A 22,353-nucleotide genomic window follows, 5' to 3' on the forward strand; every position below is an offset into this window, starting at 1 on the left:
ATGGAAATATGCACCGCCAATGCATGCGGTCATGTGTAGCTTGAACATATAATTTTGCGTATCCAACATGTATCAGATTATTTTTCACAATTTGAATATTCGTAATGTGGGACGCGAATACGGAAGTGTGTAGGGAGTAACCTCTTGCTTCCCGTGTGGTGCAGGTAGGTGTGGCAAACATGCACTATAACCGTGAAAAACTGCCTTTAATGACGCAGATCCAAAGGATATTGACAGTGAGGGTGTCTTAGAATTTTTTGGTACCGATTCCACTTATGTTGCACAGAATTATAAATTGGTAATAAAGCATTTCAGCCTTTCTTTGGTGCAATGAACACTCAATCCTTTAGATGGCGCAATGTGTCCACAGTCAGAATCAAAGTGGAGCGATGCTCTTATAAAGTGAGCCGCTGACGTTATGACTTCAGTGGTTATTTTAGGGAAATTAAATAGTTGCTGCAAAACAATATCTAGCCCAACTCATGTCACTGAAAGGAAAGTGCCGACATTTTATTATTCTGTAGGAATATACATTACATATAATATACATATAATATACATTATGTTTGCTATCGAATAGTAGGATATTTCTTAAAATATAAAAACAAACACACAATTAAAGAGAAAAAATAGTATGCAAATATGATAGTGACTCAACTTTTGCATTCAAATCCCAATAAAACTTTAAACATAGCATCTTGTTGTAGTAGCCTACGTTAAAATACCAATTATATCCACTTACACATTACCATCGTATACATGATCAAATAAAATGACTCGATAAGTCTGCATGGATGATGAGATACATTAGTCACTACGCCTTGTTATAGAGACAATCGGATCAGGTGATGACTGCCCACTCAAGCACCAGTGTTATCACTTCAGATCCAGGGGTTTCCTTCCCAGGGTACCAAGGGCTTTCCATCCTCGACCACGCAGAAAAGATACGAGTTCCCACGCATTGTGGAGATCCACTGTGGCTCCAGCAATAGATTACTCCTCCCGGCGAGGAAAAAAAATAAAAACACAGGTCTTGGTGACAGGCACCATGCGCAATGACTGACTCTGTGCTCGTATCCAGGCGCTGCACAGAAATTTAGTCTGCATCATTCCCTGACAGCTCCCTGAGAGAGAGGAGTGAGGAGAGAGGAGAGAGGAGAGCAGGGCTGGATACTCAGGTAGGCTATGATCTCCTTCGAATGATTTTTTTTTCTAACATTGCATCCTCAACCTTACAAATCACTGTGGGGTTTATTGCGTTTGGCCAGTGACTCAGTGCGTTTGGATTTCTCATTTACAAGTTGAATGAATGCAGCATTTCATTCACAAGAGAGAAAGGGGCTGTTGATGATCACACATATCATTGCTTTTATCTATTAATTTGATAGAACACATTGATCTTCATGAGCCTGTCACTGAGTCATCTGAATGGGAAAAAGGAACATTTGTGTGCAGTGCAACTCAGTATGCATGGAGCTGCAGCTAATTAACCAATGTGAGGTACACATTATGTAAATGAACATTTGATTGCTTCCTTTGTTTTAGGAAAAAACATTGCTCTGCAGCAGAATGTTCCTGTCATTCATGTACATGTGTTGATGATAGATCCGATTACCTTTTTTATTATTATTTCAGACTGTTGCATTGATTTACTACAGCATGCTTTGGGTGTTGTGATCATGTTCTCAGTTTATTCATGAATGGCCGATGAATGTAGCTCCTCAGGTTTTACTAAATCCCCCTTAAGATTAATTAAAAACGAGACAGGTTTTCTGGCTGCGCTCCTGCAACACGGGTGCTTCCCTGTTAGTAGATCTGACACAAGAAAACAGTCCTGGTAAGTCATATGGGAGATTGTGTGGTTGCGGTCCCTGGGCGTTGCTGCAGGATTTTTTGAAGGAGTGCACACTGGAGCTTGATACGCCTGCAGACTACGAGGAAAAAACATCAGTGATTCCTCCAAATACTGGTGTGGGGCAGGGCAGTTCTCAACTCCAGCTGAGCCACAGGACAGGTGATTCAGTCGCCTACTTGTTGTGATGTTATCCGGGTTATTAATACACTTAGTGGAGTCAGAGCAGTGAGTGTTGTAAACAGACTTATTGGACCAAACCGGTTCCTGGTGTTAATATGGAAGGAGGACAGAAACAATACGATGGAAATCGACTTCTCGGTTCCACCATCTCCAACTCCTCCTACAGACCTGAAGCATGGGGGATTAAATGGGGGAGGGGAGAAAAGCCTGAATGAACGGTATGAGAGATATCTGCAGCTGCCTCCTCTCACATGAGCAACCACAGTAGTGATTGGACGACACCCTTCCACTGGTACCTCTCTCTCTCTGTATTTCTCTGTCCCTCTGCCAGCCCACTGTTTTCTGTCCAGAGAAAGATTAGGCAAGAGAGAAAAGGGGAAAATGGTTTCTTAGGGCGCATCACACGAAACAAGAAAAAAACGAGAGATGGAGAGCACTAGGAAACATGGGTGTTAAGGGAAAAGGTGGAAAAAAAGATGGAGGAATGAAGTAAGTGCTCTGCACGCTAACTGCATAATTTAAAGCTGGAGGATACAAGGCGACTGTACCAATAACCCCATGTCTTCATCTTGTCTTCCTCTCTAACCATGCTGTCTTTTCAACCATGACTGTTAAGAACCATCACAGCGAGAGACTCATCATTTCTGACAAAACCCTGTTTACTGATACAGTATGATCCGCTGACACTATTACAGCAACAGTGACCCGTTCTGGAACAGGTACTACAAACACAGAGACTGGTGGACGCACACACGCACACACACAGCTTTTTAATCATTCTGATTCTCGTCTTCTGATCTTGCCGTTACCATGGCCACAGTTGGTAAAGGTGCATGACTATATGTTCCTCTGTGCTCTTCACAATCCATGTACGCAGAATGGAACCTGAATCGTTACACTCTAAATATGTTATTCTGTGCCCTGCTTTCCAGCATATTTTTACATTTTCGTTCTTTGAGAGACATTATTCTGCTGTTTGTGGCCGTGCTTCAGAAGGGAGTGGCTTCCTCTTTAAATTCTCATCAGAGCGGTGGATGAGAATCGATTCATCCTCCTCACTGAAACAAGTGATTAGATCTTTCTAAACACTGTGGCATATTGGAAAAGACGGTTGTAATTAATGTGGCCTTTAAGCAAAGTTCCCCCTAAGAGAGCAAGGAGTTCAAAAATCCAAAGCCGAATCGGGCTGTGGTCAAATCTATAAAACACCAGCCTATCTATAAGCATTGTTTCTGTCCACTATAATCTCCAACACTTACATTTAGCTGATTAGAATCACCTGTGTAGATAGCTGCAGTAATGCACCTGCCCCAGAGGCTCAGAGTGGCGTTTAAATAAACAAACTTTGCATTTCGAGTTACACAACGGAGCTTGCATTGTTTCCAGGCTTTAACAGGCTCTCGTTTGCCAACAGAGATGTGTTAAAGGCACCCAGGGGCATTGTACCTGCTAGTCTGCTGGTGGGACGAGAAGGAGGGTCAGATATCCACCAGCTGAACCGTGCCAGATCTTGAAAGCAGTGCAACAAAGAGACAGAATCATAGCCGTCACACTGGGAGATTGATGGGAGGTCTGACTTGTATGTTTAGAACCATATCTCAACAGACCACCAGCTGCAGGTCACTTCTAGTGAGTAGGCAATCTACGTATAGTGGCTTTAAAACAGATCTTTACCACACTGATTTAATGCCTCTGTCTGGTGGTACTTGTTCCCCAGAGATAAGATGGAAGGAAATTGAAGGAGTATGACCGGCCAATGCATCAGCAGCCAGTTCTCAAAGTCCCACCTCTTACCTCTGGGGCATACTGGAATGAATCACTAGCAGCCAAGCAAATTTGAGCCTTACTGCAGGCTCGTGCTGGAGTGCAGTTAATTGAGTGCTCCATGACCGCCATTTACTTCCGTTGTTCAAAAATAAGGCCCGGACAAAAAGAAATCTCTGAATTATGCCAAATGTCTGAGACGAATGTAGGTCAGCAGACTTTTTTCTGCTAAATTTGAGGATGATTACTGGAAAATGAGACCTGTATATAGACTTCTTATTCAGTGTGTTGATTTAAGTATAAAAACAGTGCACACTCCGGTGTGGGGATTTGGATTGGGCCAACAGCGAAAGCAGGATAACAGCACGGTAGCTTGTTGGTCACTGGATGGTCTTTCCTGTTTGTTCTCGAGCGATGCGGGACCTGGAGCCAGGCCTGCCAAGAGTGTGTATTTGAAACGATGCAACACGCTCACATTTGAGGGGCGAAGAGCCCTCACAGGTGGTTCCACAGATGGTCCCTGTCAGGGCCACTGTCTGACTGAAAACATGGGTAATTTGTCGATGCCACAGAGCGAAAAGACCAACAAACATCCTTATTTTTCCCAAAATAGATATGAATAATTACTGCCTGAAGCTCTTTGATCTTTTTCTCCTCAAATCCACTGTTCTGTACATGATGTCTGATATGAAGTACAGAAAGCATTTACTAATGCCTTAAAGAGGGGACTTACACAGAGTGTAGAAGCAATGGTGGGCGGGAGTTGTAAATAATTAAGAAATGCTGAGTGATGTTTTCTTCCTGCAGCGGAGGGCTTCTTGGTGCAGCGCTTTACAATCCTGCCCAGGTCCAGGCCTCAGTGTGTTGCTATGTTGGCAGCTCACAGTCCCTTTTATGAGAGATGGATGGAGTTGTGCCATGCAACTGGGAGTGGGTGGCTACCTCGTGTTCGTTCGATTCTTCCTACCCTGTCTCCCCACTCGCCCTGCGTGCCTGGTGTATGAGCATTAGACATCAGCAGCTGAATACTGAGTGTAGTTCATAAGACCAAATTAAAAACGTCTGTGACAGTCCATTCAGTGGAAAGTCAATTACCACTCATAACTCTTAACATTGGGTGTTGGGTTTATGGCCCATCAGCTGTGTGATGGTACCAGTTATATTAGATATTTTACTCTGTGCAGCCATTTTCTCAGAAGAACTCGGGACAATGTCCAATGAATCAGTTCCGGACATTGTCCATTTTTTACCTTTCATACATGTAGCACACAACAGCAGATTGTGTTTTCAGAATCATCCTCACTCACTGGAAGTATTGTTTGGTTTAGGCGAGCGGTGGTGTCTGCATAGAGTGCACAGGAGGCGTGACATGACACGGGTTAGACCGTGGTGAGGGAGCTGGTTTGTAATTCGCTCATAAACAACCAAGTCTCTTGCCGTTCCTTGAGTTTGTCTGATGATTTGGACATTAGTGCTTACCATCTCTCCAGCTAGAGATTTGTGTTGGCATCTTCGTTTAAATCACCCTTTCTCTTCATCCTTGGATGTTTCTTTTCTTCTAGTGTTGCGCTTTTGCCGAATAATAGATAAGTCATTAACACACCCACTCGCTCGCAGTGAATTCCTCACACAATGACCTGCTCTATTCACACAAGGGTTCAATCTAACATTACACCGACTTTGTATCAGGGAGCTAGCAGGGTAAACTCTGTTTAATGTCCGGTTCAACTCATTCTGACATTTGCGTTCTCACACGGGTAATGTCTAGATAATTTTGCGCTAGCAGTGCATGTGTGAAAGGGGCAAATGAAAACTGTCCGCAATTTCGTTTTGACAATAACCACCTACTACCAGCCCACATGTGTCACCATACAATGTGAAGGAGCAGCTGGTCGTACTTTTTTGATGTCACGTTGCCTGCGTGTGAGTCAAGGTACTGTCAACTTGTTCTTGGTGAAGGTCTGTAGATGACTCAACTATAACATAGCAGTGCTCATTCATGGGATTTTCTACAATCACGATTTCCCATGAGTAGATTTAAGTTTTTTACATTTGGGGCAATCTTTTTTGGCATATAAACATAAACATTGCGTCTATATTGTTATCAATGAGGGCGTCTATGCTTTGTATGAGTTGCGTGATGGACAGTTATGTTAATTTTGATTTAATAATGCCTTCCCTCTGTGCCAAAGATCTTTATACTGGGAAATCTGACATCTGATTTGCCCCCATGTAAGACTGTATTTATAGATGTGATTGAAGAAAATATTGAATTAAGGGATAAAAAAGTATTTCAGTGTTCCCAGATCACCACAGGACTTGAGCACAAACTGCAGACCGGCCAAGATTCTCCTGTCTGAGGATCTCAGGCTGTGTTCTGTTTCATAATACATAAAACAATCTGAGATACCGCCAAGCCAGATGGTAGAGGAGGAAAAATTTGAATGAAATGAAATATTATTTATTTTCCTTCTCTTCTTTAATGCACTTTCAGAAGAAAATGTATGTACTGTATTTCACAGTTTTTAAATTGTTGGCAGTATATAATACAAAGACGAAGTATTGCATTCATTTTATGGCAAACAACTATGGCTGGGCGACAATTCAATATGACAATTAATGGTCTTTCAGTGGAATCGTATCGTACACAATTACGTCAGAAAATGTTATTTTAAATACTTGAGTATCATTTGAAAATTGCAGTTTTGGTTATATAATAAAAATCTTTATATTGCCCAATAAGGCACTCAGATTATGTTGTCAAAACAATATGAAAATATCTATACTATATATTTGTCTTATCGTTACTATCGCAGGGTCGAAAAAAACAACAGCCGAAACGCATTAAAACAGTATTTATGCCATTGGGATGACGCTTTAGGTTCTGTTTCTTGCACGATAAGTTTAATTTTGCACTAAAGTTGTTAATAAAATGGGAAAATATTAAGTATTTTTCTTTGACAAGAGTGGTAAGATTTATCATGTAGTTGGTTCATACAGATTTATGTATTTAGTTATGTATTGAATTACCAGAAAAGATGCTATATGATACATCAATATGGAGATATGAAATAACCTATATCGTGATAGAAGATTTTGGCCATATCGCGGTAACCCTACAAACATCTATGCTTCACAATTATTATTTTTCTATGGTGTTACTTTGTGTAAACATGTTTCATAACATAATAAATTGTGGATATAAAGTCACACAAGGCACCATACTGTAAGCCTAGTAATGGCTAAACTTAAACAATGTTGTAGTTCAGCTAGTTTCTTCCAGCACTGTGAAAAATTGGGTTTCAGGGTTATTGGGTCTGTAATAGGAAAAAGCACAGTGTGTTACAGCTGATGAAACATTAATGCTCACAGTGACCTGAAAAAAAATGTGTAGAGTTTCTCCAGGATCATTGAATCGCTGGACGCTGTGCTGACATCAACTCTGGCATCTACTTAGCATCAGTACCTTGGAACATGTTTTGGAGGAAAGTGCTGACCTAAGCCTGCAGGGACTCTACAATAGTAAGGGCTGTTGTGAATAATTGGGTGTGGTGGCTACAGCAGAGTTTTAAGGTGATATCCATTATGGGTAAGTAAGCTATAGCCCAAGGCATGGAAAGTGCGAATAGAGGTCTGATGAAAGATAAATTAGAGTGAAACCAATTGTGGGACTTGGCATTGATCTCTGATTCTAATTAACCCATTTTAGAAATGTCCTTGTAGGATGGCGAGGGAATTGTTGCCCTGGAATTCAAGTTTTAATGCCGGTATATTCAATACAATTACAAATAGGACACCAAGCAGTGTAAAACAATATGCTTAAGTCCCTCTGCTGGGATTTCCGACACGAAGCCAAACACCGTTCGTGTGCACACACTGCCATGACACAGAGCTGGTTTAAAATCAGGGATCCCTTTAAAGGTAATTGTAAAAAGTGAGATTTCCATTTCTTTTTTTTATTATAAAGCAGGTCGAGGTGCTCTATAAATACTGTGAAAGTATTAAAAGGCTCAATCCACAGAGAAATACACAGAGCCCGTATTCAGAAACTGTGCCTTTAAACGAGCCGTCAGGACAGCCTTCCAAACAGAGTGTATACAGGTGTTGTACAGTGAACAGTGTTCAGACAGACAGTATGAGCAAAAACAAAGTGTTTTTTGAACATTAAAGCATGTAAGAAACCAAAAATAAAAGTACGAACCTGAAATTGAGCATAATGTGGGACCTTTAGGTACAGTTGAGTCCGATTCCTTTTATTTAGGGATTATACTTCAAGCATTGAACACAGTAAAAACAGCTTTTAGGGCTACATTTACCATTAAAACCTTGCCTTTACATATTATTTTTTGCTGATCTCCGCACAAGGCAGATGACTCTATTCCCTCTACCCCCACCCCCAACCCCCATTAAGCTCTCAGGGCTGTATCCATAATGGTCCATGTTGGATCAATCCATCAATGTCCCGCTGCCTTGTTGTCACTCTCTGCTTTCTTCGGCTCATTTCCACAAGCAAGTACCAAAATCTGGGAGGGGGGGATTTCAGGCCATAACAAGGTGCTCTATTGCAGTCTACTCCCTTTCTAGTCATATGTTCTGCAGTAATGAGTCATACATCTGCTAGTGGTCACATAAGATGAATCTGTGCATAAGACTTAAACTAGTTACTTGTTACTAGTTACAATGAGAATACATGGCTTTGTTTCTAAAAATGGATGTAAAATGTGTAAGGTATGCTCTGGGAGCTGTGTATGCTGTGTATACTGTACATCCCTGAAGATATGCACATGCAGATTTGTATTGACTATTCTCTCAGGCCCCTGAGGAGGAGACACAGCTTTCTAAATTGGTCTTCTCCACCCCCATATGAAACCCTACTCAGTAGTGATCCTGCTGGGTGGATGATCAGGCAGATGACTAGCTTAAGTCGATGCTCTCCCTTCCGTCTTTCCTGTTGTCATCTCGCACATGAACTGATACTATTCATGCCTGGTTATTTGCAGACACTGGTGTTGTCGCTTGCACAGTTCTTGGCGGCACTTTTGAAGATCGCCACGTCCAAAAGTGCCATTGCGTCACAGATGCCTCTTGACATTTTGCAAGGAAAAACAAGAACACAAGAAAATATCTACTGCTCCCCAGAGAAGAATCCACCACCTGAGTCATCTTTATATGGGAGGAAAACACGTACAAAAGATGACTGTTGCGCCAGTTAGAGTCACAGATGACGCACATTACTTGTGTTTATAACCTCAAGAGCATAGAGGATGATCGTCTAAGGGTCACAGTGATGTCATATCTGCAGAATAACATGGGTCAGTGTGACATTTTAGTCAAGCCAGTCCATTATAATTAGCCTCAGATACATTTTTATAATAAGTTTGAGATGTTAACCACCTTTGAGTGCACAGTAGGTGAAACCAAATTATACCTTTTTCTGAAGCATCAAAGCCTATACTGGCAGGTCTTTATGAGAAAAGTGTGTGTACGATACTTCAGACCATCTCATGCATTCTGATTGGACTGTCACCTCGGCAAAAAAAGTCCCCTTCCGAGATGCAGTTACATCTATCCCCAGCGCCAGAGAGCTCTGACTTGTCTGAGTCAGTGATTACCCAGCCCGAGACTGTCTGCCCCCGCCCATCTGTCTCTCTCTATCCACCTCTCCGGGACAATCATGTTAGACAAAAGTGGGGATAATTCATTTTGGCAAGTGACGGAGGGCCACGCTTGAGAGCCTCGGCATATATGATATATGCCGTACAGTCAGGGTGACGTCTGCGCCGTTAGACTGCTACTGAGAAGTGGAAAACAACAAACGCTCCCAGAAGACTGTGTTGCCACTGTTGGCTGGGTGCAGCAGCATCAAAAGGGAAAAAGCCCACACCCAGATTGTCTATTGATAGCATAGCAAATTTGCTGTTATTCTGTGAATCCCGTAGGCAGCACAGCAACAGTTTTGAAGCTCAAAAGGTATGTAGCCTGATGTTACGCAGCATAATACGAGCTGCTGAATGAGGGAGACAGCAGCGCACCCCTCCCTTTCGCTCCTTCTTTCACTTTTTCTACAAGCTTCTATATGGCTGGATTTTTACTGCTGTGAAAAGATAACAAGTGAAATGTATTGATTTTCCTTTTAGCTCTATCATTGCATTCCTCACTGTATCCCTCCAATACTGTACCTGCACTCTTCTTATCCCGTACCATTACAATTCTTGACATTTGTGGCTCCAGAGAGGCTTTTAGATCATCTCGTTGGTTCTTCTTTTTTTGCAGCCTGCTGGTCTTCTCTGACTGCTGGTACATCCCCCTCCGGACATGCACTGCTGCATACCTCCGGCCTGTGGCTGCTGCAGCATCACTCCATGTATTGTCTGGTAGAGCCTTGAAGTCGATTGCACACGAGCACCCTACAAACACACACACGCACTCACTTACATTGAGCACACTTGCCCAAAGGCACTTGCTTCAGTGATTTCTGTTGACATCTTTGTATTAGCTTTACAGTGTCACTCTGAGATTGAATTACATTGCTGGTGCATCATATGGATAAGGGCTTGGATAAGCTGACAGATCCCCCCACCCCCACCCCCACCATTAGCACTGGGCTGTGTTCCCAGCCTGCACCATGTACACAAACCACTGCAAAAAAATATCTCCTGTCATCATGTACTCTGACACAGCTGTCATATAAAACATCCAGTCCTGGTTTCACCACATGGAGAGACAACAACTTCCCTACTGCTCTGCCCTCCCCCAAAACACCACATACCCGGTCCCACCACATCCAAGGAGAAGTGGTTGAGGACTATAAATACACCAACATCGTTTTGGATAGAAACCTCAGCTTCCACCAACACACATGGTGACACATTATCCTTGTCATCCTTGTCCTGTATCTTGGCATAATTTAGCCACTCCTGCTCTATGAAAACATCTGTTTCTTTGACATACGTGGAGTCACAAATTGGAAGAAAGGACACCATCCACTTCAGTGTAAGTTCACTCTGGTCACTAATGTTTGTGCTTCGTTCCCTTTGCAATACTCACACAACTCTACCCCTGTTCGAACCAAGGATAGTTTTCACCTGTCATCAGCCAACGGCAGCAACCATGCAAGATGCAGTCACGGAATGTTACGCGTTACAAAGTTGTGAAGGGGCCTACTTTACACCTCTGGTGCAATTTGGCGTTACGGCTGGTGTGATCGGATTGCAAGATGTTCTTTAGTTTAGGCTTGTATTTAAAATCTCCATCTGTTTGTTGTCTTTGCTCTATGTTTTCCTGTGTCCATTTACTGCTTGAATATGTCTGTGGGAATGATTTGACAGGCTTGGCAGGAGGAGATGGTGATTAGGCTGTAAATCTGGCACCAGGAAATGTGCTTGCATTGCCATTGGTAGCTGATATATTGTTGCAATTTCAGACTTAACATGTAAATTCATAGGAAGCAAGAAGATGAAGGGGTAAAAGTAGTTTTTTACTTTTCCGGAGACTATAATTGATTGATTTATTTTGTTTAGTAGTAGTCTAAATCATCGGATGTGGACTTTTTTAGGCAGCATTTTTTTTAGTTTGATTTCAATTTGATTAATTGATTGTTTTGATTCTTTCACACGGTTTATATAACACCTGGATCTACTTTATAATAAAAGAAAGACATGGAAATCTGACACAGGACATTTTTGTAAAGAAATACCAACAAGCAAGAATGTTCTTTTTCCAGCATACCAGAATGATAGGTGGTGTAGCCAGACACAGCACTGTGGAGACAGGTGTGGCAATGTGAGACTATTTGCTTGGCTTTATGATGGTCACCAAGGTGAGGTCATCGTTGTCTACCTTTTTTGTTTACCCCTGCATCACTGTGTGGCAATTAAAGGAAGTGTATCTGGTGAATTGCCAATTCAAGGTCAGCACTGTTGTGGCTCACCAATTTGTACGCAATATCCTTTCTGATGAGAGAGAAGCCCATGGTGGCAGTTAAGTCAGTGCTGCATAATCATGAGATAACGATATAGGGTAACTAAAAATGAGGACTCAACACACATAACTTGGACGCAAGTCAAACATAATTATTCCCACCCAAATTAAGAGCTCTTAATACAGAGTTGGCAGCTTTTCATGATATTAGTTTTAAGTTTGTTTGACTATATCTTGCTGAATTCGTTTGTCCTTTTGTCTTTCCACCTGCAGACTGTGATAGTGCAGCATGACGGACACGGTGATGAGCAGCAGCTCGGATCGCTGGCAGTCCAACGACAGGCAGAGGACCATGCATGCTAGGTAAGTATGACTGTTAGAACATTTTCGCATTGTTAACCTTCCCTACGAGACTACCGACCCTGCACTGTGCTCTCTTTTGTTTCATCTGCATCCCTCTGATGTCTGATCTGTGACACAGTGATAAAGAACAGTAAGTAGACAAAGTACTCCTCCACCACCTCTCTTATCTCTACATGTCTGCTCTGTAACCGGTCAGAAAGTAGTGTAATGCTGTGATGTGTGTTGATGCTGCGTGTATGAAAATGTGCAATTGGATATTATTAAGTAAAATCATATACAGTGGAGATCGAAATTAGAGAACAAATTATTAATACTTGATATATTCTGAAATACTGTTGTTTTTTTTATCCTTCAGAATTTGATAGAGGTTCACATAAACATTTGCATTCACCCTGCCATGTAGCTGTACAAGAGGCCCAACTCCTGCTGCAGAAAACACCCCCCAAACCACGACACTTCCTCCAAGTTTACCTGACTTCTTTACACACTTTGGCTACTGTCTTTCCCCAGTCCGACGGCAAACATACTTTTTCCCATCAGACACAAATAAATTGAACTGTCAATGTCACGTCTTCTGCCTTTTTTATAGCTTACATGGCAGGGTGAATGCAAATGTTTGTGTGAACCTCCTTCAGCAACATGCAATACCTTCACTGCAATTGTCCCCCAATCAGCTGCAATTTTCATGCAAGACAATGTCCCCTGTCACACTGCAAAACAGGTTAAGCAGTTCCTTGAAGCTAAGAATATTGAAACAATGAAATGGCCAGCCCAGAGTCCAGATATAAACCCCATAGAGAATCTCTGGAAAATCCTTGGTGACAAAGTTATGGCTAAGAAACCCACTACAGTTACCAAAGACACTGCAAGAAGATTGTGAGAAACTAGTGATGTCCTGTGGGCGCAGATGTGCTGAAGTCATTCAAAGCAAGGGCCTCTACACTTCCTATTCAGTTTTGAATCCTATAGCCCTAAGAAAACATTGTTTAAATCTTCTCTTCTGACACAGTGGTTAATGTTCTCTAATTTTGCTCACTGTTTTTTTTCACAAAATATAGGTTTTTGTTGATGTACCACGTTTATTTAAAAAAAACATGCTAGTACAGAGTGGTACAGCCACAGCGGATATTCTATCAAATTCTGGACAGTAGAAATAACCGTATTTCAGAATACATCAAGTATTCATTAGTTCTCCAGTGTAAGATGTGTCAACTCAACTGGAGAATATTTTTTGTCCGACAGGGGCAACTGGACCATGCAGCCGGGCCCTGGTCCTGGTCCAGACCTGACAGATGAAGAAAAAGAGATCATAAACAATGTGATCGCTCGAGCTGAGAAAATGGAGGCCATGGAACAGGAGAGAATTGGGTGAGAGGTCGTAAAAAACATGCAGTGGTTTCTCCGATAAGTGCATATTAAAACAAAATTGAATATTGAGGCTGGTGACATGCGTACCTTTGGGATGATTAACGGTGACATTTTAAGTAAGATTTCACCCTGTGCTGCTGCAGGCGCTTGATAAACCGCCTGGACGACATGAAGAAGACTGTGTGTGGGGATGGGCAGTCCCGCTGTTTGCTGTGTGGGGAGCAGCTGGGTTCACCCGGGGTCAGCTCAGTGGTGTGTGAGGACTGCAAAAAGGTAGGGAATGAGTCAGCCAATTATTACTGGGGGGGCAACTCACTCCCCTGCTGTAATTCACACAAAGGATGAGAAAAGGTCTTTGAGCTGTGTATTTGTAATAGCATCATAAATGGTGAACAGCTGAAAATCTTTATTTTCTCCTGTTGTGTAGAACATGTGTACCAAGTGTGGCACACAGTGTAGCAGTCGGCCACGCGCTGTGTGGCTATGCAAGATCTGCAGAGAACAGCGGGAGGTGAGTTCTGTACACCAGTGACAAAATAAAATAATTGAAGTGTGTGTCGGAAAGACTAAACCAACAATATTTCTTTCTGTTTTCTCAGGTGTGGAAGAGGTCCGGTGCCTGGTTCTTCAAAGGCTTTCCTAAGCATTTCCTGCCATCGCCCATGCCATTATCTAAAGAAGGAGAGACAGGTGCCCCAGTGGCAGCAGAGCCCAAGGGGCCACCAGCCTCTGAGTCAAGGAAGGCAGGAACCCAAGCACAACCAGGTAGATTTGCGAGATGAGGATGGTTGGTCTTTTTAATTAATGTCACAGAAATGTGGTTTACATTATGCATCTCTTAGGTCAGATTTAGGTTCCTGCCTCTGAGCAGCAAGTTTCAGGCTTTCATGTTTTCAAAATCTAGATTCTTTTTTACAGGGATCTGCCAAACTGGAGCTGCTTGTGAACTATAGTTTTAACTCTCACTTTTGTGTAAGTAAAATAAAACAAAAAAAACCTAAATTCTACAACAGATATTTTCAAAAAAAAGCTGAGCGTTTCCAATGGCAGACTGACATCTGCTGACCCGTGTTGCCAGGAGACGTGGTACAAGCTAGGCTAACTGGCTTGCACTTTCAGAACAGAAGCTAGTTAGCCTAGCGTGCTCATAATTCCCTCGCTTTTTGTTGTTATTTCAACACGTGCAGCTCTTAGATATCCACGTTCTGCTATAAAATATCCATATATTGTTTGTAGTTTCAATTATGAACATGTATATAAATTTTCAATCCTGTGTCCGACTTTTTTTTTCTCTTCGAAACGCCACCTCTTCAGTGTCATTAGATCAGTATCTACACATGAGTCTTCTTGCTACCCCGCCTCTCATTGCTCTTTTCAAACCTTTTATCTGCTTCCCAAATCTGGCAGCACCGCCCACTGTTGCCGAGGAGGGGGATAAAGAGCTCAATTAAGCTGTCGGAAGGTGCACGCTGTGACATGGGATGAGCCTCCATGTGGTGCTGGCATGATTGGTCACATTGTATCATTTTGCACTTTCAGTGTGATTACCTGAGAAGGGTGGCTCGAGCAGACAGGCAGAATTTGTACAGTCTATAGACTATATAGAGAGACTATATATACTGTACAGTATCGGCTGTACAGCTTCAGCTTGTTATAGTGTATGTAGGTCAATGCTTTTGATACGAAAAAGCTGCAACATCAAAAGTATGCAGAGAGACTCCGGAGTATTACAAATTCCACTGCAGTAGGAGCCTGAAGTGGTGTGATTATTCTATGCGTGTCTCCCGTATGTATAGTGTGTGTCTGTAGTTTGTTAACTGAATTATCTATTTCATGCTTATTTTTAGAACCAGAGCCACGGGGCCGTGCTGGTTACCCACCTGTCGCCCCAAAACCATCCGTTGGACGCATGGGCACGGGCGGGGCCGGCCCTGAAGAGGCGGGGCAGGGTAGCCCAGTGGTGATGAAGAAGATGGTGCCTGTCCAGAGCTCCAGACCACAGCCTGCTGCATCGGCCAACATGGCCCAGCAGGGTGAGAGACACAGTCTTCTCCTCATTTCCTTTGTAAAGAGTCCCAAGCATTAACCAAGTATTGCATCCCTAGTGGTGCTATTTTGTGCAGTCTCAGATGATTGAATGTGGTTTTAGGTCCAGGAGATGCAGGGGCTTACTCCTCTGGTGCAGTCCCTCCAGAGCAGAGAGCGCCTCCTGCAGCAAGAGAGGACAGAAGGCAGCCCGCAGGCTACAGCGCTCCTCCTGCCCGACAGCAACCTCCCCCAGCTGAGGAGGAGGAGGAGACCAACGACTATGACTCTGATGAAGCCAGTGAGTACACCATCTGCTCACTCGTCTCGTAGAGTAAGGTGTTTAGTTTCACCTCATGTACAATTTGACATGAATGATTTGTTTCCATTCATTTACGGTACATAGCACCAGATGGGGTTTTTAAAAATATAGTTATTTTTAAAAATCCCAAACATATTCATCATACAGTATGGGCGTTGATGACAATTTGAGGGATTCTTAGTCATACCGTGCTGATGCTTCATTTGTGCCTTTTGGTTTGCTGGTAATAATTAATTTCTATAAATTGCCCAATAGCCCTAGTAAACAGGAAGTATAATTCTGGCAGTGCCTATTGAGCTGGGTAGAAAATGATAAATGATTAGCACCAGATGTTATCGAAGTATTATTATCAATATCCAAGAAAAGAAAGCAGAGGAAGATGTGAATCACTAAATCAATAGTGATACATAAGCTGTATGTCATTTGTACATTGTTTTTCTTCATATTTTCCGCATCCTATTTTAATGATGAGAACGGTGCCATGACATTCATGTTTCAGCACCTGCAGCGTCAAGCAGCCCCATCTCTTGGGCATTGGGTGTTAATTTATTTTATTGAGGTCCGGGAATATGGAGCCGTGCAAATAATTTGAGATACAACAGGGCTAACAAGATATAGATTCCCCTTGTGTTTGATCAAATCCCCTGCGTTGGGAGTGAAAATGGCAGAAATAGCAATGGTTTCATGTGTCTGCTCTGCGCTTTAGAGATATGGTGGTGAGAACAGTGAGGTCCTGTGGTCCTGACTGGTTTCAGTCACTCAGCGGGTATTATTTCTTCAGTGCTTTTAATCTTAATGTTTGTTTCAGCTTAACAAAATAAATGCAATGTATGTGCAACAGAATTCGACTGGGCATGGTTAAATGACTAATTGAATTTAACAGAGTTTAATAATCTGAATCTGAATCTGATCTCTGCAAGTGTGTGTGTTTTGATGTATAACCAACCAATAATCTATACATCATTCATTCATCATTCATCTATACATGTATCTGATAATTAGATAAAGGTGGATGAGCTAGTGCTGCTTATTTTTTATTGCGAAGGCTGCTTTCAGACTGTAGGCAAATCAGATTTGTTTGTCAAATCAGTTCTTTAAGACTGTCCGCACAGTTATTTGCAAGTGATCAGATCGGATTAGTGTGTGCGGACATCACCAATGTGATTTAGGGGTAACTACGTGAAATGCTGGTGATGGAGCATAAGAAAAAGAGGTCCAAGTCACAACCTGATCCACAGCAGGTGCTTTCCCCTGACCAGTTCTGGCTGTCCTGACCCTAACCATTCAAGGAAGAACAAAAGAACAAATCTGTTTTCTAGTACGCATCGGCCAGCGACAGTGTCACAATGTCCCCCGCCCCAAAGTGCCGGAGGGCCATTTATTTCCGCCTCTGTCCACAGACTGTTCTCCTCCATGTAGTCACTCTGCTAGTAGCAGCATTGATTCTGCTCACCCTCACTCTGGATTTGACATTTTTTGTGTGTGTGTCGAGTTGGGAGTGATGCAAAAAAGACATTATGAAACACAATTATGAGCGTCCGGACTGAGTCACATCTGTAGAAATTCATATGGAATCACCTTTCAAACCACCTCCAAATGTGGTTTGGATATAATTTGCAAAAGTTACATTTCATGTGTGTGTTGTTTTTTGCGTCCAAACTTTCTAATATCAATCTGAATATGCCAAAATATGGATTTGGGCTGGCAGTCTGAACGAGATGAAAGTTTTATAAGATCTGTCTTTAGAGCACCGAGTCGGTGGTGAATCTCAGCCCAGAAAAGTTAAGTTATGCAAGAAAAATTAACAAATGACATTTGATCTTTTTTTTTTTTTGTCCCCACCAGCGACACTAGGAAATTAAACTCTTCCAAAGGAAATGTGTGTGGGCAGCATTTCTTTTTTTTCCCTTACCCAGAGCCTTATTTTCTGAATGCCTTCCTTTGAGACTTGGTTGTTGATTTGATTTCTTTTATATGACATACCCCTGCTTTGTAATGAGATTTTTGTGCTGTTTACTTAAGGTAAATAGCGGGCTGTGATGGTTTCATGAGTGCGGGTCGAGACTCCTTCTGGGTTGGTACTTTTCTCAAGTGTAGTGTTGCTTAATTAGAGAATATTTCCCTGTATTTATGCTCTTAATTATTCAAGAGCTGACATGCTGCCTCCCTGTAGTCTAGTAATGACTGGTCTGGGTCTCTTTCAGCCACCCTGGGCTCTCTAGAGTTTGGTCTGCTCTATGAACAGGAGAGCAACAGCCTCCACTGTAGCATCCTCAAAGCAAAGGTACCACTATTCTCCTCCTTCTCACACACAAAGGGACAATTATAATCAAGTGGTTTATGTTGAAAGGCTCTTGAATGGCACTTTAGCTTAATTGCTCTCTGTCGTTCATGATGATGTGATTGACATGGAGCTCCGTTTCACCTCAGGGGCTGAAGCCCATGGACTCAAATGGACTGGCAGATCCTTATGTCAAACTTCATCTGCTGCCTGGGGCTAGCAAGGTAAAAGACCCACCTTTCCTCCATTAAGCTCTTACTCCCTTTTAAAAGATTCATTACCTTAATATCCTGCTAAGTAAAAAGGGAAGGGTGGTGATTTTATACCGCCATGATTTGATGAGGGCCTTTCTGCTGACTCAAGCCTGACACCTTGTGGTGTGAACTGACAAAATCATAAAACCAGCATGGGGATAATATCTTTAAATGGATATTGAGACAAGGTAAAGGTGCATTTTTAGTTTAGTGTAAGTATACTGTGCTGTAGTGGTGAATGAGGCAGGTCTGAGTTTTAGAAAATACCTTTTTTAATGGGAAGAAGAACCGTGCAGATTCTCTAAGTTATAAAATGGTAAAAAAACAACAACAACAGATTAATGAGATCTTGTGTGCAGTAACATGACTCTAGATATTTCCATTTCCGTGTCTTGATCTAATCTGCATCTAACAGTCCAACAAGCTGCGCACAAAGACCTTGAGAAACACCCGCAACCCTGCGTGGAACGAGACGCTCACCTACCACGGCCTGACAGATGATGACATGCAGCGTAAGACCCTAAGGTGGATACTACACTGTGACCTCAGTCAAACTGCAATAAATCTCTTTTTACAATGTCTAGGTATATGTGATTTAGACTCTTTTGATTTACACAGGCTGTCTGTCTGTGATGAAGACAAGTTTGGGCATAATGAATTTATTGGGGAAACCCGTGTGGCGTTGAAGAAACTGAAGATGAACCAGAAGAAAAACTTCAACGTGTGTCTCGAGAGAGTTGTCCCTGTGAGTGAAACTCAATTGCATTGAAGCAACGCTTTGTTCTCCGTGTTTGAATCTCTTGTTGACCTGCTGTAATCTCGTTCCTCCCCTCGCAGACAAAGAGAACTGCAACAGCTGGGGGAGCCAGAGGCATCTCTCTCTACGAGGATGAGGCAATGCTTTTATTTCCAAGCATGTCTGAACATGACAGATTCCTCCAGAGTTTTTTTTTTGCAAATCTCATCATGAACCCTGCTGAACTTCTTTTTTTGTTTTCCATAGCCAGGGAAAGATGGAGGAGAGGCAGAAGAGCGCGGCCGGATCCTGATCTCCCTCATGTACAGCACCCAGCAGGGCCGTCTCCTCGTGGGTGTCGTGCGCTGCGTGCACCTGGCTGCCATGGATGCTAACGGCTACTCAGACCCGTATGTCAAAATGTAGGTAGAGCAGAATCACGCACATTTAAATTTTTAAATGTGTGACTCTAGAAGTGGCATCAATTCATTTATATTCAATTTACAGATGTCTGAAACCTGACATGGGGAAGAAGGCTAAGTGCAAAACACAAATCAAGAAGAGGACTTTAAACCCAGAGTTTAATGAGGTTTGTAAGAGCGTTCAAGGTGACGGGCTGCAATTAAAGTAACACATATTATCCTCATTTTCAGGTCCTACTTTTCATTTTTAAGATTCAATACAGGCTGTGTGCATTTTTTTGTGGACTCAGCATTTTTGATACTTTCACAGTATTCATAAAGCACTTTGACCTGCCTTATAATTTAAAAAAGACATGAAAATCTCACTTTTTACAATATGGGCCCTTTAATAACAATGAGCTTGGCCCCAATTTTTTATCAAATCGTTGTGTTTCTATTCTTTGCAACATTGAAAATGTTTTCACAAGGCTTTGAAAATGACCAATTAATGTCTTCGATCCAATTTCAGGAATTCGGCTATGAAATCAAACACAGTGAATTGGCCAAGAAGACTTTAGATATCTCTGTGTGGGATTATGATATCGGGAAGTCCAACGACTACATCGGTAAGTATTTGAGAATCGTCGTCGTTATGATGAAATAAAAGTATAACTGTCACCTGCTCACCACAACTTGCCTTTTTCACACCTCACTTCCTTCCTGACAGGTGGCTGTCAGCTGGGTATCACCGCCAAAGGAGAGAGGCTGAAGCACTGGTATGAGTGTCTGAAGAACAAGGACAAGAGGATTGAGCGTTGGCATACCTTGTATAACGAGAATCACGTTGCTAGTGATTAACCACTTGCCCCCCCACCCTTCACCAACACGACACACATACAGCATGAGCTAAAGACCTCCCTACTTGGTTTGCATTTATCTCCTAATGCACTGCCCCCCTGCCACGCCACCACCATTTTATTGTGTTATCTATTCTTTCACTACCTGACCATCACGCAGGCTTACTTGCCACCCCTTCCCCTGATGTATGCTCTTCTTTCCTGTCCCCTTATTAACTATTTATCTGCCTGTGCTGATACTTAATCTGCCTCTGGGATAAATCATGAATAAATAAATTAGAGATTTCATTAATGTTACCCAGAAATTTGTGAACGCACAGCTGCACAAGGACCATCATGCCTGTCAGTGATGTTATAACCTATGCTGAACTTGACACATTGCTCAAAAAAAAAAAGAATTGCACTGGCACAGAACAAGAAAAGCAATATGTTATGGCATCAGAGGTAAAACACCATCATTAAAAAGACAAAAACTGCGTCAACTGGGCTTTTGCCTGGGATTCATTCGACTGTCAGGGTATTATTTATTTGCTTTCTGGTGCAACATTATGCTGTAGTGTAACACTTTGAACTGTATAAGCATGCCACACAGACTTATGAAAACACGCAGCTGCACCTTTTCTGAACATATTGTATATTCCCATGAAGAAATGTTTACATACTGACACATTGCTCAGGTTAGGATAGACATCTGATGTACAGGTGATTCATAAGTAAGCGGGCCATGAGCTAGATAGACTTTCATCAGTTGCTGTTCATTTTGTGATTTCTAAATGATAGCACACCGAGTTAGACATTAGGAGTTTTTATGTAGGGTTATTCAAGCTGTTAATTATGATTTTTGGGAAGTGTTAACTGTGATTAGAGAACCTGAAAAGGGAACAGTTTATTTTTCCCAGTTGATTTCTTAGTTACGGTGAGAATCGGCAGGAAAAAGAAAAGATTTTCCTCCTGGTACCTCTACTCTTCTGAAGCTTGTGGTTTGCTCTGATGTCTCAGAGGTTTTCTACAGTCATGTTTACACTGAATGCACATGGTCAGGTCTCCCTAACAAATTTGACTGCTCCACTTAACAGAACAGGTTATGTCATAAGTATGTGCAGCTTTACCTGCATGCACTGTGCTCGTGACTCTGGCGTGCCAATGCAGCCTTTGCACAAAGCAGGGCCCTTTCCTCCCCTCTGCCACACCCCCAATCATTTAAGGCTTTAGTGTGTTTGTTCACAAATCACAGCAAACCATGGAAAGCACACCTTACAGAGTGGAATGACCTCAATTTATACAGCTGTTGCAAGTTATTCCAATGTCGAAATAAAGACAATAACAAAAAGTCCTATGCATGAAATGTCTTGTGGTTCAAGATATATATACTTTGTAAGAAATGAATGCTATTGTAACTCCATCAATGTTTACACTTCTTCCCCATAACATTCCTGTTAATACTTAGACACATACAAGAGGCCATATTCTGCATGACTATGGTGTAATCTGAACAGATCTGAAATATGAATACACTGGTTTGGCATCCACAGGATAGGCTGATAATCAACTGACCACATCATCGAAAGACTTTATCCAACTCTATCGGTAGCAGATTTCAAAATTAATCTCATTCTTTGAGACTTTCTGTACTTACACATTTGAATCTCTCCAGTGTCTTGCTTTCTCTGCATAGCCATTCTACCTTCCTGTGGTAGTGGTTCAAACACACACAGTAGCATCACACACTTCCCTATGTTGTGTTGCTGCTACAGTGATCATAAGATGATAATCGACATCCCAAAAAAATGGTTTTTTTTAAGAAACATGCTTCTCTGAGCTAACAAATTGCTGTCTTAAACTTGATTCTGCCGGTTCAGTGGAATGTTTCTTGGTTTATCTCTGTATTTGTACATAAATAGTGCATGCACTGGAAAAAATATGTATGTTTGCAAATAACTGCATGTAAAGATTTTGCAGAGAGTTTACACAGATCAATAAAATCTAATGAAAACTGACACACCTCCAGTTTTTAAGGACTTATTATT

General features: G+C 42.0%; 1 protein-coding gene across 1 annotated transcript; it reads left to right on the top strand.

Moving 5' to 3' along the window:
* The first annotated feature begins 1,163 nt into the window (after positions 1 to 1,163).
* LOC310945995 (rabphilin-3A-like) lies at positions 1,164 to 22,179 on the top strand. The gene is made up of 17 exons (XM_083912263.1): positions 1,164 to 1,178; positions 11,993 to 12,094; positions 13,325 to 13,450; positions 13,594 to 13,723; positions 13,878 to 13,961; positions 14,050 to 14,215; positions 15,298 to 15,483; positions 15,600 to 15,776; positions 18,002 to 18,081; positions 18,228 to 18,302; positions 18,748 to 18,857; positions 18,951 to 19,077; positions 19,170 to 19,226; positions 19,336 to 19,490; positions 19,576 to 19,657; positions 19,999 to 20,095; positions 20,197 to 22,179. Exons 3-17 carry the CDS (start codon positions 13,338 to 13,340, stop codon positions 20,325 to 20,327), a joined length of 1,770 nt encoding a protein of 589 aa, XP_083768389.1. The 5' UTR covers positions 1,164 to 1,178; positions 11,993 to 12,094; positions 13,325 to 13,337; the 3' UTR covers positions 20,328 to 22,179.
* The last annotated feature ends 174 nt before the right edge of the window (positions 22,180 to 22,353 follow it).

Source organism: Echiichthys vipera, assembly GCF_963691815.1.
Source record: "Echiichthys vipera genome assembly, chromosome: 4".
Lineage (NCBI taxonomy): Eukaryota > Metazoa > Chordata > Actinopteri > Perciformes > Trachinidae > Echiichthys > Echiichthys vipera.